The sequence below is a fragment of the Entelurus aequoreus genome, linkage group LG19, assembly GCF_033978785.1.
Source record: "Entelurus aequoreus isolate RoL-2023_Sb linkage group LG19, RoL_Eaeq_v1.1, whole genome shotgun sequence".
NCBI classification, from domain to species: Eukaryota; Metazoa; Chordata; class Actinopteri; order Syngnathiformes; family Syngnathidae; genus Entelurus; species Entelurus aequoreus.
The window spans coordinates 18,226,031-18,243,253 of NC_084749.1; the positions used below are offsets into that span (position 1 = coordinate 18,226,031).

Here is a 17,223-nt window from a genome sequence, read left to right on the forward strand (position 1 = left end):
AGATGGTATCAGTGATGCTGTCAAATGACTGTGTTTGGAGAGGAAAACTGAAATCTATCTATTAGGACATTGGACAGCCCCACCAGGTTACAGTCAGATAAGGACATCAGACAAGTCTGGACCCTCACTGTTTGACCAGTGCCAAGTGCCATGGAAATCCCTATTCATTATCAGTGGTATGCATTGTTATGATGTGAGATAACAATGCATTTGTTATGCAGCTGCTCTTGAAACTGAGACAGTCCAATCTGCAAGAAAAAGTCCCGACAAAATCCCTAAACCCCTACAATTAACAAAGTTAAACTATTACACACTAAAGTATGTAGCTAGTGTGTGTGTGCGTGCGTGCCTGATCTGTGTGGCCCTGCTGAACGCTGTCTTAAAAGCCTCAGTAATCAAGTCTGGTATGAAGACATGGGGGCTTTAGATTGAAATAAACTAAATGAGTGCTATCGCGTGTCATGGTCAAAGGTCAGATACAAGGTGTGCATTGTGCCAGCTTGTCGCATAGGAGCAGGATGAATTATCCCAAAAACTGAGTGAAAGTGGCTGCAAATAAAGCTTATGTGGTACCAAATGACATAACCTATTCAAAAGATGACTTACAAACTAACTACGGTACCTGTTTTAAAATATGTATAATTTATTTAATAACCATGATTTTTCTAAAAATAATTAAAAGTCACTCGGGTTGGTAACTAATTAAGACTAGGACCATCCATCTCTTGGAGAAGTGGGCATACAATAGCAAAATGTGACGTGAATTATATTTATATAGCGCTTTTTCTCTAGTGACTCAAAGCGCTTTACATAGTGAAACCCAATATCTAAGTGACATTTAAACCAGTGTGGGTGGTACTGGGAGCAGGTGGGTAAAGTGTCTTGCCCAAAGACACAACGGCAGTGACCAGGATGGCGGAAGCGGGGATCGAACCTGGAACCCACAAGTTGCTGGCACGGCCACTCTACCAACCGAGCTATACTGCCCCGAAATGTGGAGGGGCGCCATCTTGCATGACAATCAAAGCTTTGACATTGGCCAAGCACTGATAATCGTAGGAGCGAAAATACAAATGATAATAAAATATTGCAAAATAGGGAGAATCACATCATATATAAATAGTGTGCAGTGTACAGACCAGACCTGGGCAAATTAAGGCCGCATGCGGCCTGTTGAGCTTTTCAATCTGGCCCGCCGGACATTCCCAAATATTTTTTTTTAGATCTTTTAGATGGAAAGTGTAGCTGCCATTATGATGTGCAGTGATGTTTTCAAATTACCGTAAATCTTGAATTATATTATATACAAAGTATTACAATGGTTGGAATCTGCGCTTTTGTATTATATACCAGTTACTATGGTAATCTAAGTCACAGCAGCTCAGACGAGGAACCAAGCAGTGTGGGTGGGGAGTGTTTCCACAGAATGTTTCCAGAGTAGCCAGTCTGAAATGCGGGTGTCAGGGACAGACGCGGAAGTAGATTTTTACAGCAAAGTTTTTAAAGCTTAGTGATATATCAGATATATCAGATTGTAGGTGGGGTTTTTTCATATTTCGCTGTGTTTGTTCATATGTTGTCAGTATTCAGTAGTTTATCGGTCATAGTTAATATTGTAAATCCCACATTCTTTATTTTCATGGGTGTCTCATTTAGTAAAAAAACGTAAAATTCCTTTCCGTTTTTTTAAGGCGGTCATAACGTTTTTAGCATTCAATCAGACATTATTGTGAGGTTTTGTATTAGTGTTCCTAAAAATCAGATATACCGGCCCACAGACACATTTTTTTCTCTAAATTTGACCCCCGAGTCAAAATAATTGCCAAGGCCTGATATAGACAAAGCCTGGACATACTGTAATTGTTGATGTTCTCTTTACTTTTACCAGGGGAGATTCGATCTCTGCGTTTCAAAGTAAACCTATCCTCGCCCGGACTCCTGAACCAGAACCCATTCAATCCCAGTCCGAACCCCGGCTGTGCACTGCGAGCTCTTCAAGCACGTGTTTTATGGGAAGTCAGAATGAAGGTGGGTCTAATGTTACGAAAGGGTGAGAAAACACAAACACAAAACACTACAAGTACAGGTCTTTGAATCCTTAAAAAGAGTTGTAATGGTATAGAGTGTTCCCTCAATCATCATGGTGGTTACATTAAGTACCGGTACTGTACACAAAACGTGCTGCTCTACCGTGCCTGTTAGATATTTTAACGAGAAGCAAGGAGTAACTTATCATCTGATTGAGCCCCATGCCAACCTAAAGTCACCGCAATTGTCCTCCAGAATACCAAGAACCCTTTTTCCCAGCTATTGTTGGGAAAACAACTTGAAATAGTAAAATATCAAAAGATCATCAAACCACTAAATGACCCATTACCTAATCAATAATTCAGATGTAGTGATGAAATTCATTACCCTACCATTGACTGGCAACCAGTTAAAGGTGTACACCACCTTTTGCTCAAAAGTTACCCATAACCCTGTAGTTTTAAAATGTAATTCAAATGTTTACATAATATGCATTATTCTATTTATAAAAACATATGTATTTAAGATTAATATCATAGTTTTATTTGAATGATAATTGTATTACTCAATTTAGTAAATGAATGTCATCTTGCATTATTAATTTCAATATCCAGTGTCATTTCATGTACTTTTCTTCTGAACCTTTTAGCGTTTCTTTTAATGGGGATATTTTATACATTTTGAAAGAGGTACTGGCTTATAATCCAAATGTGGGATTGTGGGATCAAAAAACCGTATAATACCGGGGTGTCAAAACCTTTTCCACCAACAGGGTCACATACAGAAAAATTAAAGCATGTGGGAGGCCACTTTGATACATTTTTTTACATTAAAACTAATTCAATGTACATCAGTAAATGATAAGCTATTCGGAAAAAAAGCATTGTTATCTTAGCCTCTGTGATATAGGTGATAACGTAAATAATTCATTTAATTTTCAGAACATTTTGAGGGTCAATAAAAAATTTGCTGCGGGCTGAAAATGGCCCCACTTTGGACAACCCTGGTTTATGGCAACTGATTTAAATCCTAAATCTCTCCAGATTGTCTGACCAGGAAGATTGTAGACATCACTTACACTCATGCAAGACTTGGCTGATGTTTACAAAGAGCAAGTTGTTTATGAAAAACATGTTTAGGTTAAGAAGTATTTTAAGATCTCAAGGAATACAAATAAATAAACAATACAAAGCAAGTGCAATCATAAAAACAATTAAAGATGACAATGAGATGCAAATACATATTGAGAATGATCGACCTATAAACTTAAAAAATTGTGCAATACAAAAAGTGTGTCAAATCACATCAAATACTGAAATAGTAATAATCCTTGGCTGTAACCAACTCAAAGGAAATTGCAGATTACAGTTGGTCAGTGAATGAATCGCTAGTGCAACTTGTGCATCGGCAAGGGACAAGCAGTAGGAAATGGATGGATGGATGGAGAAGCAATTGAGATGAATTTAACAACAAATTAAAACAGATTACTAAGAACATTAAGAGCGAGGCAGTGCATTTAGCCCTGGAGTTTTTAGTCTAGTCTGGCCCACAACAATTCCAGATCTGCACTACAAGCCCCACTGTGCCAGTTACATAGTTACAAAGGCAAGGCACAACACAAAATGTATTAAAGTCGGTCCATGGACCCATTTTTGATCAGCCACTGGGAAAACTCCCAGTGGCTAGTCCCTCCAGATGGTCAAACTGAGAAGAAAGGTAACTCTAATTGATTAAACCACGCCTATAGAGGAGGAAAATACTATTATGAGATGCAGATGCGTACAAAATAAAACTGAAACCTTTTGAACATGCATCAGATACTGTGGTATAGTTTAGTATCTGTAAGATGTCTATTTGTATTAAAAAATGGGAAGCTTGAGCTTCTACAAAGCTTGGAGCTCTGGTGCTTTTAAACATGATAACATCAATTACATGCACTCATGCGTCTTCTTTGCGTTTAATGATCGATTACCTCTGGTTCCAACGCCAGGCGCCCTCGGCTTATCCATGAATCCTGTAATGGAGCCTAATGCTAAGTGTGTTTGTGAAGTCTGGCATGTGTCACACATCAATGAAGTCATTAAGATGTCACTTCATCCAACTTTTAAGAGAATTAAAGCCAACACACGTAGCTCAACAAACTAAATAAGTGGATTCATTGTGAGCTTCCATTACTTTTGTCCCCGTTGTCTCTTTCTAGCCACTATTAGTTCAGTTAGTTTGCACTTGGGTGCAGTTTTTGCTGCCTGTCAGGCGTTTATATCTCTAATATTTGCTGCTTGCTGTTTTCCTGACTTTAAAGGGGATGGTGCAACATCAGCCGCATGCTGAGGCACGTCACCCTTTAGGCCCACAGTCATGTGCCACCCAGTCTGCTAATAAACAGTTGCGATGCTCACAACCGGAAGATAGAAAGAAAGCATGATGTTGTACCCAGATGATCTTCTTTTGTGAGTTGTTCGTAGAGTGGAACTTTGAGCTCCTCCTAAATCATTCAGAAATTAATCATATTTGTGAGAAAACTATGCTTCTAATAGTTGTGTCCATTTGTGCCCTGTAGTTGACAGGTGCCCCATCTTTCGCTGAAATTATGTTTCCCCTAAATATTGCTGTGACACTTATGCCCTGAAATTGAAAAAAAAAATGACTAGGGATGTCCCGATCAACATTTTTGGCCTCCAATCCGATTTTATGGCCTCAGTTCTAATCCGATTTCGAGTTCCAATCCAATACTTTGACAATATACTACAGAATTTAAAAATGTTGTGTAGCAAGTACGGTAACTAAACTCAGGAACACGTTTGTATGAAGATTATCGTCTCAAATGTAGAATTTGCTAGTATTGTAAATCAGGTGACGTATTCCATTTGTGGTATTGAATGCTACATTTTTTATTTATTTTTTTTACAAATTAAAGTGGCTAGTGCATAATAACTAAAAACTACTATTGGTTACCATTTAAATCAGGGATGCCCAAACGTTTTGCCTCCAAGGGCCAAAGTGATATGGTGCCAATGGTCCATGTGCCAAACACAGCAATTTAAAGCATACCGCTGCACAATAAGTGAGTAGTTTAACCGCATACCGCCATTATTTAAGTTAGTGGAAATCCTCACCTTTGATAGACGGCAACTTGTTAGCCTTGCGGACATTCCATCAATGATTGTGATAGCCTAAAAGAGTACGAGTATGTTTTGAATTCACGGAAGCCACCCTGCGGGCCACACTTTCGAAATAATTTGGGTTTAGCCTTAAAAATCCTTCCTGTATCCAGAGATGTACTTTCAGAGCCAAAACATATTTTGTAGTAATAATAACAAGAAAAAGAAAACTATATTTAATCCATTTGGTATTGTTTGTATACCATAGTCTGTATTGATAGTATCAACATCTGGAACAATCACCCCTACTTTACATTGAGGCTTTAGCGGTGAGCTTCTTGTGTCGTCCTGCTCGGTGTGTATTTGGGTAGCATGCTTAGCCATTCCTTTTACTCTAGTCATACTTGGAAGAAACTTAGTTTATTTTCCGTCATGGTGGTGAAGATTAGTATCTTAGAAGCGCACTATGAATAGACGACTTATTCATTGCAGCTTGCTCTCAAATCTGAGCTGGTGTTCTGGCAAAACACTCACTTGACCTGGAATTCATGCAACTCCTGCACGTGTGTAACAAGGAATATGGAAATGTAATTGTGTCTTTCACGTGAGTACAATCTTTCACGTGAATACAATCTTTAGCCACGTAAACACTGGGACACCGCTGCTGTAATGATCAGATGAGCTCAGCGATAAGTTAAAAAAGGCAAATATCGGCTCCTAATTCGAACCAATGATCGGGATTGAACATCTTTACAGGTTATGTGAAATAAACTGGCAGCATCTGCGTCATCGCTTACCGTATTAAAAGGTAATCATAAAGTTGAACTTATTTTTACATTTGAATGTAAGTCAGAACGGTTTAAAAATGAGGTCAGCAATGCGACTCGGCATTGCTGACCTCATTGAAGTTAAGACGTCTGATGTTATTACATGTGACATTTGATAGTAGTTGGACATCACTAAGAATGGGGGGGAAAAACTATTATTGTTTGACGGGATAGGTTGATTGGCAACACTAAATTGGCCCTAGGGTGTGAATGTGAGTGTGAATGTTGTCTGTCTATCTGTGTTGGCCCTGTGATGAGGTGGCGACTTGTCCAGGGTGTAACCCGCCTTCCGCTCGAATGCAGCTGAGATAGGCTCCAGCACCCCCCGCGACCCCAAAAGCGACAAGCGGTAGAAAATGGATGCATGGATGTATGTTTGACGGTCACAATTTTAACTTGCGACAGAAATGTTGCATCCAAACTCTGACAAAACACCCCAGAACGCAAGGATAAGCACCTTTGTGACACGATCAAACCACTTCCAGGAAATGAACTGATACTATTGTAGTTTAATTTCATACATTAAAAGCTTACGATTTGTCTCCCTTTCCCCAAACCTCCATCCCGCCTCCACCCCCAGCCCCCAACTCCACACCTCCTGTGTCCTCCTCCAGGCAGTGACTCGAAGCAGTGTTGAAGAGGGAGCTGTCACCACAGCGTAGCTCTATCTTCCCCGGAGCATCAGGCTTCCTGTAACATCATCCCTCCAGGTTTTGATCAGGGTCAGGGTAACAGAGAGGGTCGAGAATCGGCAGCGGGGGCAGAGGAGCTCGAACAATGCAAAGGATTGTGGTGCTGCATTTTTTCTCGGCTGCAGCACAGACTTTTGTAACCCGATATGAGGTCAGACAATAATCGCGTCCCGCAGCCGGCCAACCGGGTGCTGTATGTGGCCTCGTTTGGCCCACAATTTCTCCGCACGCTCGCTCTCTCAACGAGGTCACACTTGGCACACCTGGATATGTGCAACATCCTGCTGCCATTACAGGTCACAAGACAAAGCTTTTTTTCGGATGCATACCATTTTTTTTTTCAAGCTGATCCCGATACAGATAATTCCCTGGTCCTTAAGACCAACACTTAATTTATATCCATATTTTTCTTCTGCTGTAGTTTCTGCAAAGCTTTGTTTGTGGCTGGGTTTGGGCCCGTTTCTTAAGCAGCAGGTATCTTCATAGGTTGTCAAAACACAGTTGTCGCAATGATGCCGGGTCAGGTGGTAATGTTCGATGATTGTCTCAAGAACATTTGGTGCAAATAGCACGCAAAAGATCTTCCTCTGAGACAGTAAAGTCCCACACGATCGACACCATAATTGTTTACAGTGAGCTCTAGAAGTTTACGACAGGCTCCTTCCAGCGCAGGAGAAAAGGAGCGCTTGATTTGCTCACCCTAACCTACTCATAGCACAGTACGGGTAATCTCGCCCCATTGAAGCGTTTTAAATCGGATTTATCGGTATGATGTCATAATGTCTCACTCATATGGGCCCAATAATTATGTCACACATTTGTCATGCACCCTTTCTTTTTTAAAAAATGGATCTACTAATTATTGTGATGTTTACTGGACGTTTCCAAATGAATACATAATCCTAAATTTAAGATCATGAGATTTCATTTTAGGATGTTTTATTCAAACAGCATATATTAGTGATCCTTAGGTGGACACAAATGCTTGCAAATGTATAGTTTGTAAGTGGATATTAATAGGATATAAAATATATGATGCAAGAAGCTTGAGCTCAACAGTTATATTCCTATGTCTTTTGCTAGTGCGCTCATATATCTCTTAAAGGGGACATAATATTGATTATTTTCTACATTCAAAACACTTCATTGTGGTCTACATAACATGTAATGGTAGTTCTTTGGTCAAGATTTTGCATAGATTATGTTTTAGAGCAGTGGTTCTTAACCTGGGTTCGATCGAACCCTAGGGGTTCGGTGAGTCGGCCTCAAGGGTTCGGCGGAGGTAAAAACACACCCGACTCATCGTGTAAATACAAACTTCTCCCTATCAGCGTATTACGGATACGGCAACAGCTGACTGATTTGCAGGTGTGTAATTTGTTGTGAGTTTATGCACTATGTTGGTTTTGTTGTTTGAACAAGTTGATGTTCATGCACGGTTCATTTTGTGCACCAGTAAAAAAACATGGTAACACTTTAGTATGGGGAACATATTCACCATTAATTAGTTGTTTGTTAAAATGCAAATTAGTAACATATTGGCTCTTAATTAGTCATTATTAAGTACTTATTAACGCCTTATTCGGCATGGCCTTATTATAACCCTAACCCTCTAACCCTGACCCTAACCCTAACCAAATAACTCTAAATTAAGTCTTTATTACTAAGAATATGTTCCCCTAGTGTCCAAATAACTCTAAATTAAGTCTTTGTTACTTATAATATGTTCCCCTAGTGTCCAAATAACTCTAAATTAAGTCTTAGTTACTTAGAATATGTTCCCTTAGTGTCCAAATAACTCTAAATTAAGTCTTTGTTACTTAGAATATGTTCCCCTAGTGTCCAAATAACTCTAAATTTAGTCTTTGTTACTTAGAATATGTTCCCCTAGTGTCCAAATAACTCTAAATTAAGTCTTTGTTACTTATAATATATTCCCCTAGTGTCCAAATAACTCTAAATTTAGTCTTTGTTACTTAGAATATGTTCCCCTAGTGTCCAAATAACTCTAAATTTAGTCTTTGTTACTTAGAATATGTTCCCTTAGTGTCCAAATAACTCTAAATTTAGTCTTTGTTACTTAGAATATGTTCTCCGAGTGTCCAAATACACTACCGTTAAAAAGTTTGGGGTCACACAAACAATTTTGTGGAATAGCCTTCATTTCTAAGAACAAGAATAGACTGTCGAGTTTCAGATGAAAGTTCTCTTTTTCTGGCTATTTTGAGCGTTTTAATTGACCCCACAAATGTGATGCTCCAGAAACTCAATCTGCTCAAAGGAAGGTCAGTTTTGTAGCTTCTGTAACGAGCTAAACTGTTTTCAGATGTGTGAACATGATTGCACAAGGGTTTTCTAATCATCAATTAGCCTTCTGAGCCAATGAGCAAACACATTGTACCATTAGAACACTGGCGTGATAGTTGCTGGAAATGGGCCTCTATACACCTATGTAGATATTGCACCAAAAACCAGACATTTGCAGCTAGAATAGTCATTTACCACATTAGCAATGTATAGAGTGTATTTCTTTAAAGTTAAGACTAGTTTAAAGTTATCTTCATTGAAAAGTACAGTGCTTTTCCTTCAAAAATAAGGACATTTCAATGTGACCCCAAACTTTTGAACGGTAGTGTAACTCTAAATTTAATCTTTGTTACTTAGAATATGTTCGGTGAATGCGCATATGAAACTGGTGGGGTTCGGTACCTCCAACAAGGTTAAGAACCACTGTTTTAGAGACTGTCTTCAAACCGCCTGGTGGAGCCATGTTCTCTAGGTGCTTGAGTGGCGCTGTGGAGCCAGAAGCCAAGGACATTTAGGTGCGCACTGATTGCACCAGAGACTTATTGTTTTTGCAGGCTGACGGCAGTGTGAGTTTGTATTATAAGAATTTATGCTTTGTTTGAGAATAAATTAAAATGGACTTTCGTATCACAAATGAACTTTGTTTATTCTTTTATTTAAAGTTAAAGGTAAAAGTTAAAGTACCAATGTTTGTCACACACACACACTAGGTGTGGTGAGATTATCTTCTGCATTTGACCCATCACCCTCACCCCCTGGGAGGTGAGGGGAGCAGTGGGCAGCAGCGGTGGCCGTGCCCGGGAATAATTTTTGGTGACTTAATGGTACAAGTTTGTTATCAGAAGAAAAGCCTGCCGAAAGCTGCGAGTGCATTAACGAAAGTGCGTCTCCACGTCTTATTTACGTGGCTTCACTTTGACAGTGTCTTCTCCCCGCCATCTTTTTTGTAGTCTTAGCGCTTCCATAGCGAGTCTACTGACAGATTAGGTTCAAACCAAATGCTACTTTATATTAGAAATGGCAACAGGGGAGGATGCATGTGCATGTACGAGCCAGTCTGCCCCACAACAAGAGAATAGAGGAAAAGAAGGAGCTTATTGACTGCAGCATTGGACATTAATGGCGGACGCGCGAAAAGGGAACTTTAAGTTGTCGTATTGTCTTATTTATCAATCCACGCTATCATGTATATACAACATCTGGCAAAAAACTTGAAATTGTATGAATGTTTTAAAGTATCATTCTTTACATTGTACATTTGCACTGTTCAGATATATGTATGTTTTTTGTTTTGTATACTGTTATAAATGATGTCATATCTCAGTGACCATTGCATTGTTGGGGGTCGTTATGTTGGACAACTGCCATACAGCCCATTTTCCCAAGGGAGGAGGGTCAGGCTCTGCCTCAAAGTCAGAGGAATGTCCTCCAATGAACCCGCAGCTCTCCAGTGCCGGCAGCACTCATGCAGCCCCAGACCATGACGCTACCACCGCCATGACTGTAGGTAAGACACTCTTACTTTAATCTTTTCACTGTGTGTTGTTATTTTAAGTGTAACACAAGATGTACACTGACTACTCTAAAGTGTGTCTCGAGATAAAAAGGGTGTACTCATGTTTGTGAGACATGCTTTTGTGTACCCAGTACTTCTAGGTCACAGCAGTCTATTTTAAATAAAGTAACTGTCATTATCTCATTATTAATAACACAAAAACCGGCACTTTTAGTTGCTCCCTAACCCCCACTTGGTCTCTTGATGGATGACGTGTCCATTGACTCACAGTGTGGACTATGCCAGTGAGCTGCAGCAGCACAATGTGAGGAAACAAGTCGCACATGACACGCTGACGCACTTGCATGCAGGTGGCTCGCTAACCCTTCGCTCCAGCATGCTGGTACCGTCCAGCTGTAATCGCAGCAGAGAGGAAGCCGCTGCTTTTTATCAAAACACAAAGTGTGGATAAAGAGATGGACAGGGGAAAATAGATGGCTTTTCCGATTGTCACATTACAGAGTGGAAAACGTGTTTCCATGACCTTGTGAGTGTGTTACAACACCAAGCGCAGACTGATGTGTATCAACTATCATCAGGGTCTATCATTCCAGTGTAAAAGTGTCATACGGAAAAGGTTACATACAAAAGCGCTTGAGCGCTTTTGTATCAGATAACTGGGTTTCCTTTCTTTCCATTTGCCATGCTTGTAAAAACCTGCCTTATTTACTATACAACTGCAGGAGCTGTGGGGGCCATTCCACCAAATCGTTGCAAAGATGTATAAATGCACAGTAAAATTAACTGTCAAAAATATATATTCTTTAATTTAGCGAAGTGTCCTAATTGCCTAATGTAGTAGAATTTCTGACCTTTGACCTATATTGCATGTCTAATAAGAATGTCCGCTCATTTTCAATTCTCTTCCATTTTGTGCCATTGACTGGACCAGTGGGACAAAGGTGAATATGGAGTTGTGCCAACCTGTCTACAGAATGTTTAGAATGTCCAAATATGACTAAGAGATACAAGGTTGTTTTGGAACAGACAAAACCAAAACAAAATAATTATGACGCATTAGATAACAAACAATGACGCACAAGAGACATAAAAAATGGCAGAAGACCGGAACTCGAGAGTGATTTTGGCTTGTGTGTGTCTTGTTTACTCCGGAGTAACATGTGGTCTGTCTGCACGGCCAACTTAATTCAACCTGCTCTTCTGAAAATGGGTAAATAAATTTGTTGTACTAAACTACTTTTGTTGCCTGTTTAAGCTTCGGACAATCCATTACACAAATTGGCGTCCCTGTAAGAGGGACAGAGGGGGGAGGTGAGTTTAGATTGGGTCAAGTTTGAGCGTGTTGAGGTTTTATTTAATCGATATGATCAATCCGGTACAAGGATAAAGGAACGTAATGATTTAGATTGACAATTGCAGTGGTTGGCGGAAGCAACCCCAACCTCAAAGGAGGGTGCCAATTCAGTAATTAAATGTTTTGTGAATTATCTAATATCCCGACGTGGTTTCCCCAAAAAGATTAGGTCAAACAACGGCACCTTATTTAAGAAAACAGGTTCATCTTCTTCAGTCACAAGATCAGCACTTCTCAGGACCAGCAGCTTCCTAGGAAGGTGGAAAGACCATGAGACCAAAATGGTAAGTTTGCAAAATGTAGAATTTGTGTGCCAGTTCCTCTGTGCAGATTTGAGGATGAAAGCAGCCACTCCAGATTCCCTTGCACTCGCTAAGAGGGGCACGGTCAAAGCCAATCCAGGACCAACACCCGATACCTGACTGGAAGGAACCGAGAGGAGAGACAACACCTTGCCAGCGATGACGAGAACAACTAAGGTTGCCAGCCAATGTGTCCACCAGGACTCCAGCAGCTGTGGAAAGAAGTGTCGGGAGTGCCGAAGCGGCGAGGAGGCCTGGACCAAAGCCCCACGCCCCATACTCTGCCCTCGCCTTCCCCAAAGCCCCCACAGCTCCAACTTTTTCTCAGCTTTTCCCCAAAGCGGCCAGCGCGCACATGCCATTGCACAGTCTGCCCAATGGACTGAACCACACCCCAAGAAGAGACAGAGACACACTGTTTGAGTGGATCTCTTTCTTCACCAAGGCAGCCAAAAGCCCAACGAGGTATCGGCAGGCCATCAGCCTGAGGCACCACCGAGCCATCTATACGAGCACTAATCGAACATGGACTCATACGAAATTCAGTTGTGTGTTCAAAATCAATTGATAATTAACAATATTGGTAACTACATTCATTGCAAATGCCGGGAAAAATATTTTTGCAAATGTCTTACAGTCATAAGTCTATATACATTCATCTATTTATGTTCAATGATGTTCATGATCAAAGTATTTGTTATTCCTTTACTAAATCAAAGGGTAGGCCACTAATTGTGTTCTGTGAGATGGTTTTACTGCAGGCTGGTAACCGCAATCGCTCTGAAGGAAGGTCATAGACGGAATTTTTGCCTCGTATAAAAACATTGAGGTTTTTGCCTCTATCTGTGGTAGAGATTTAACTTAGTGGTCTACATCAGAAATTGTTTTGGTCCAGGGTCTTAAGACCCTGGAAGGCGGGTATGTAGTAGAATTTCTGACCTTTGACCTATATTGCATGTCTAATAAGAATGTCCGCTCATTTTCAATTCTCTTCCATTTTGTGCCATTGACTGGACCAGTGGGACAAAGGTGAATATGGAGTTGTGCCAACCTGTCTACAGAATGTTTAGAATTTCCAAATATGACTAAGAGATACAAGGTTGTTTTGGAACAGACAAAACCAAAACAAAATAATTATGACGCATTAGATAACAAACAATGACGCACAAGAGACATATAAAAAATGGCAGAAGACCGGAACTCGAGAGTGATTTTGGCTTGTGTGTGTCTTGTTTACTCCGGAGTAACATGTGGTCTGTCTGCACAGCCAACTTAATTCAACCTGCTCTTCTGATAATGGGTAAATACATTTGTTGTACTAAACTACTTTTGTTGCCTGTTTAAGCTTCGGACAATCCACTACACTAATAAATAAATACAATTTTAAAGGAAAACCCCCCCCAACCCTCTTGCACAGAAAGAGCGTGTTCTGTTCGGACTGCAACGACTCTGATTTTTTGGATTATGTCTTACTTCCGTCATAACGTGGATCTTTACGCAGCTTGCTGCGAGGATTGTTTTCCCGGGATGCAAACGGACTTGACCGGACAAGGCTTGCAGGTAAAAACATGATTTAATCTTTAACGCAGGGAGCAAAACTAATACTTTAACTATGGACATGAAACAAAAACTCGCTAACTGTGACATGAATATACAAAAACTTACTTGGCAAGGCATGGAACGAGCAGTATGAACAAGTCAGCACAGAGCATGATACAGAATAATGTCGCCAGGCAGACTAACTGACAAAGACAGGCTTAAATAATAATGTCATGATTAGCGACAGGTGTGATCCAAACAAATGAGGCAGGTGAAACTAATGAGTTGCCATGGTGACAAAACAAACGAGGAGGGCGCAAACAGGAACTATGGAGTCATCATGGAAACTAAAACAAACAAGGGTGCACAAAAACAGGAACTATAGAGTCCAAAACTAGCAGAAAATACCAAAACATAATCCAGACCACAGAACATGACAATTTCGAGTCATTCGGAATATTTCTATTGTGTAAGATAGCGATTTGTCACATGCTGGAGGAGCCGTTGCATTAAATAAATGACACGTCCTCCTTACGCACACAAATGTAGTCGATGGTGAGCAAGCATGCCGCGGGTTTGACTTTAGGATTATTTTGAGTGTTTCGTATTATATTATAACGAGTGTATTTTATCGTTAAAAGAAACTTGAAAGGAGCGATCGACCTCATACATACATTGCATCCGGGAAGTATTCACAGAGTTTCACTTTTACCGCATTTTGTTGTGTTACAGCCTTATTCCAAAATGATATAAATGAATTTTTCCCTCAAAATTCTACATACAATAACCCATAATGACAATGTGAAAAAAATAGATATTTTTGCAAATTTATTTTAAAAAAAAACACAAGTAATCACAGCTTTCGCGCAGTACTTTGTTGATGCACATTTGGCAGCAATTAATCTCAAGTCTTTTTCAATACGATGCCACAAGCTTGGCACACCTATCTTTGGCAGTTTCTGCCATTCCTCTTTGCCCATTCCTTTTTGCAGCAACTCTCAGGCTCCATCGGGTTGAATGCGAAGCGTTTTCATCCAGGATGTGTCTGTACATTGCTGCATTCATCTATCTCCCAGTTACTGCCACTGAAAACCAACCTCACAGCATGATGCTGCCACCACCATGCTTCACTATAGAGATGGTATGAGCCTGGTGATGAGCGGTGCCTGGTTTCCTCCAAACATGATGCCTGGCATTCATGGCAAAGAGTTCAATCTTTGTCTCATCAGATAATTTAGTTTCTCATTGTCTGAGATTATTTCAGGTGCATATTGACAAACTTTTTTTTTTTTTTTACAAATAAATGTCTTCTGTGTGGCCACTATACCACACAGGCCTGATTGGACGATTGCTGCAGAGAGGTTCGTACTTCTGGAAGGTTCTCCTCTCTCTCTACAGAAGAATGCTGTAGCTCTAATAGAGTGACCATCGGGTTCTTGGTCTCCTCCCTGACTAGATCCAGATGAATGCAGCAATGTACAGAGACATCCTGGATGAAAACCAACACATCATATCTAACCTGGTGGAATTTAAGAGGTGCATCAAAGAGGAACGGGCAAAACTGCCCAAAGATAGGTGTGTCAAGCTTGTGGCATCGTATTCAAAAAGACTTGAGGCTGTAATTGCTGCCAAAGGTGCATCAACAAAGTACTGAGTAAAGGCTATGAACACTTGTGTTTGTTTAGTAGTTTTTTTAATTGAATTTTCAAAATTTAAAAATATAACTTTTAGGACTGTCATTATGAGGTATTTTTTTTGTAGATTGTCAAGGACAAAAATGTATTTATTCCATTTTGTAATAAGGCTGTAACTAGAGATGTCCGATAATGGCTTTTTTGCCGATATCCGATATCCCGATATTGTCCAACTCTAAATTACAGATTCCGATATCAAACGATACCGATATATACAGTCGTGGAATTAACACATTATAATGCCTAATTTTGTTGTTATGCCCCACTGGATGCATTAAACAATGTAACAAGGTTTTCCAAAATAAATCAACTCAAGTTATGGAAAAAAATGCCAACATGGCACTGCCATATTTATTATTGAAGTCACAAAGTGCATTATTTTTTTTAGAGGTAGGGGGTAGCGGGGGCTGTATATTATAGCGTCCCGGAAGAGTTAGTGCTGCAAAGAGTTCTGGGTATTTGTTCTGTTGTGTTTATGTTGTGTTACGGTGCGGATGTTCTCCCGAAATGTGTTTGTCATTCTTGTTTGGTGTGGGTTCACAGTGTGGCGCATATTAGTAACAGTGTTAAAGTTGTTTATACCGCCACCCTCAGTGTGACCTGTATGGCTGTTGACCAAGTGTGCATTGCATTCACTTGTGTGTGTCAAAAGGCGTGGATATTATGTGATTGGGCCGGCACGCAAAGGCAGTGCCTTTAAGGTTTATTTATCTGTACTTCTCCCTACGTCCGTGTACCAATCCGTACAGCGGCGTTTTAAAAAGTCATACATTTTACTTTTTGAAACCGATACCGATAATTTCCGATATTACATTTTAAATTATTTATCGACATCTCTAGCTGTAACATAATAAAATATAGAAATAGTAATGCGCTGCGAATACTTACCCGATGCACCGCATGTAATAAGAAAAATGGATTAGATCTATATTGCACTTTTATAGACACTTAAAGGGCTTTACAGTAAGAACTGAGAACCCGTCATTCATTCGCTCCACATTATTTGTAGCCACAGCTGCCGTGTGGTAGACTGACCGAAAGTTATTCCGTGACTCGGCTACGTTGTATCATTAGATGGTATATTGCTGTGCCATGGCAATCCTGCTAAAGGAGGAGGAAGTGTGCCGAACTTGCACCTTTGGCAGCAATTACAGCTTTAAGTCTGTCTGAATACGATGCTACAAGCTTGGCATGCCTATCTTTGGGCAGTTTCGCCCATTCCTCTTCTCAAGCTCCATCAGGTTAGATAGGAAGGGTTGGTTTTTATCCAGGATGTCTCTGTGCATTCCTGCAGTCATCTTTCAATATGAGTATGTCCTAATTCCAGGAATCAGACGTAATGGCTGAGATGCTATGATGCCTGTGTGATAGCAAATCTTGTAAAGCCAGGACTAGAGTGTAAAGTCCAACACCTGAGACCCACACTTATTACCGTTATTTTGCTTCACTGGGTTGTGTGTGAAAAGCACATGCCAATAAATTCCACAGCTACTATTACGGCTCTGATTCGGGGTCTCTTTGTGAAAGAGGCAGTATCAGGACTACTAAATTGTTCCTAGGATCAGTGGCATCCCACTCAAATCAGTTAAGTGTTCTTGTGCACTGCTGATAAAGGTGACGTCAGCCAAGAAGAGACAGCATTTCAGTATGCCTGTCTCCTGAACCTCCTGTTTCCTCTTAAACCCTCCTTACAGATACGACTGAAGTGACCTCCCACCACCACTGTTGTGGCTCTCAGGTTATGTTTGGTCATTTGGTTGAGTTTGCCAAATAACTAAAAAGGTCAAAATGACAAGGAACAACAGTTATAACTTTGTATTTATTTTCAAACCTATCATAGTTCATTCATTCAACATATTTAGA

General features: G+C 40.2%; 2 protein-coding genes across 5 annotated transcripts in view; one reads left to right on the top strand and one right to left on the bottom strand.

Annotated features, from left to right (window-relative positions):
- Positions 1–13,474, top strand: part of LOC133635168 (lisH domain-containing protein ARMC9) — a 38,778-nt gene extending 25,304 nt beyond the window's left edge. For 3 of the 4 annotated variants that reach the window (XM_062028038.1, XM_062028037.1, XM_062028039.1), the window contains 2 exons: positions 1,889–2,028; positions 10,328–13,474. In XM_062028038.1, coding sequence (XP_061884022.1) covers positions 1,889–2,028; positions 10,328–10,482 — 295 coding nt within the window. In that variant the 3' untranslated portion in view covers positions 10,483–13,474. The other variant, XM_062028040.1, reaches the window with a different exon arrangement.
- polr2h (RNA polymerase II, I and III subunit H) overlaps positions 1–17,223 on the bottom strand; it is an 89,088-nt gene that overhangs the window by 34,292 nt on the left and 37,573 nt on the right. The window lies entirely within an intron of this gene.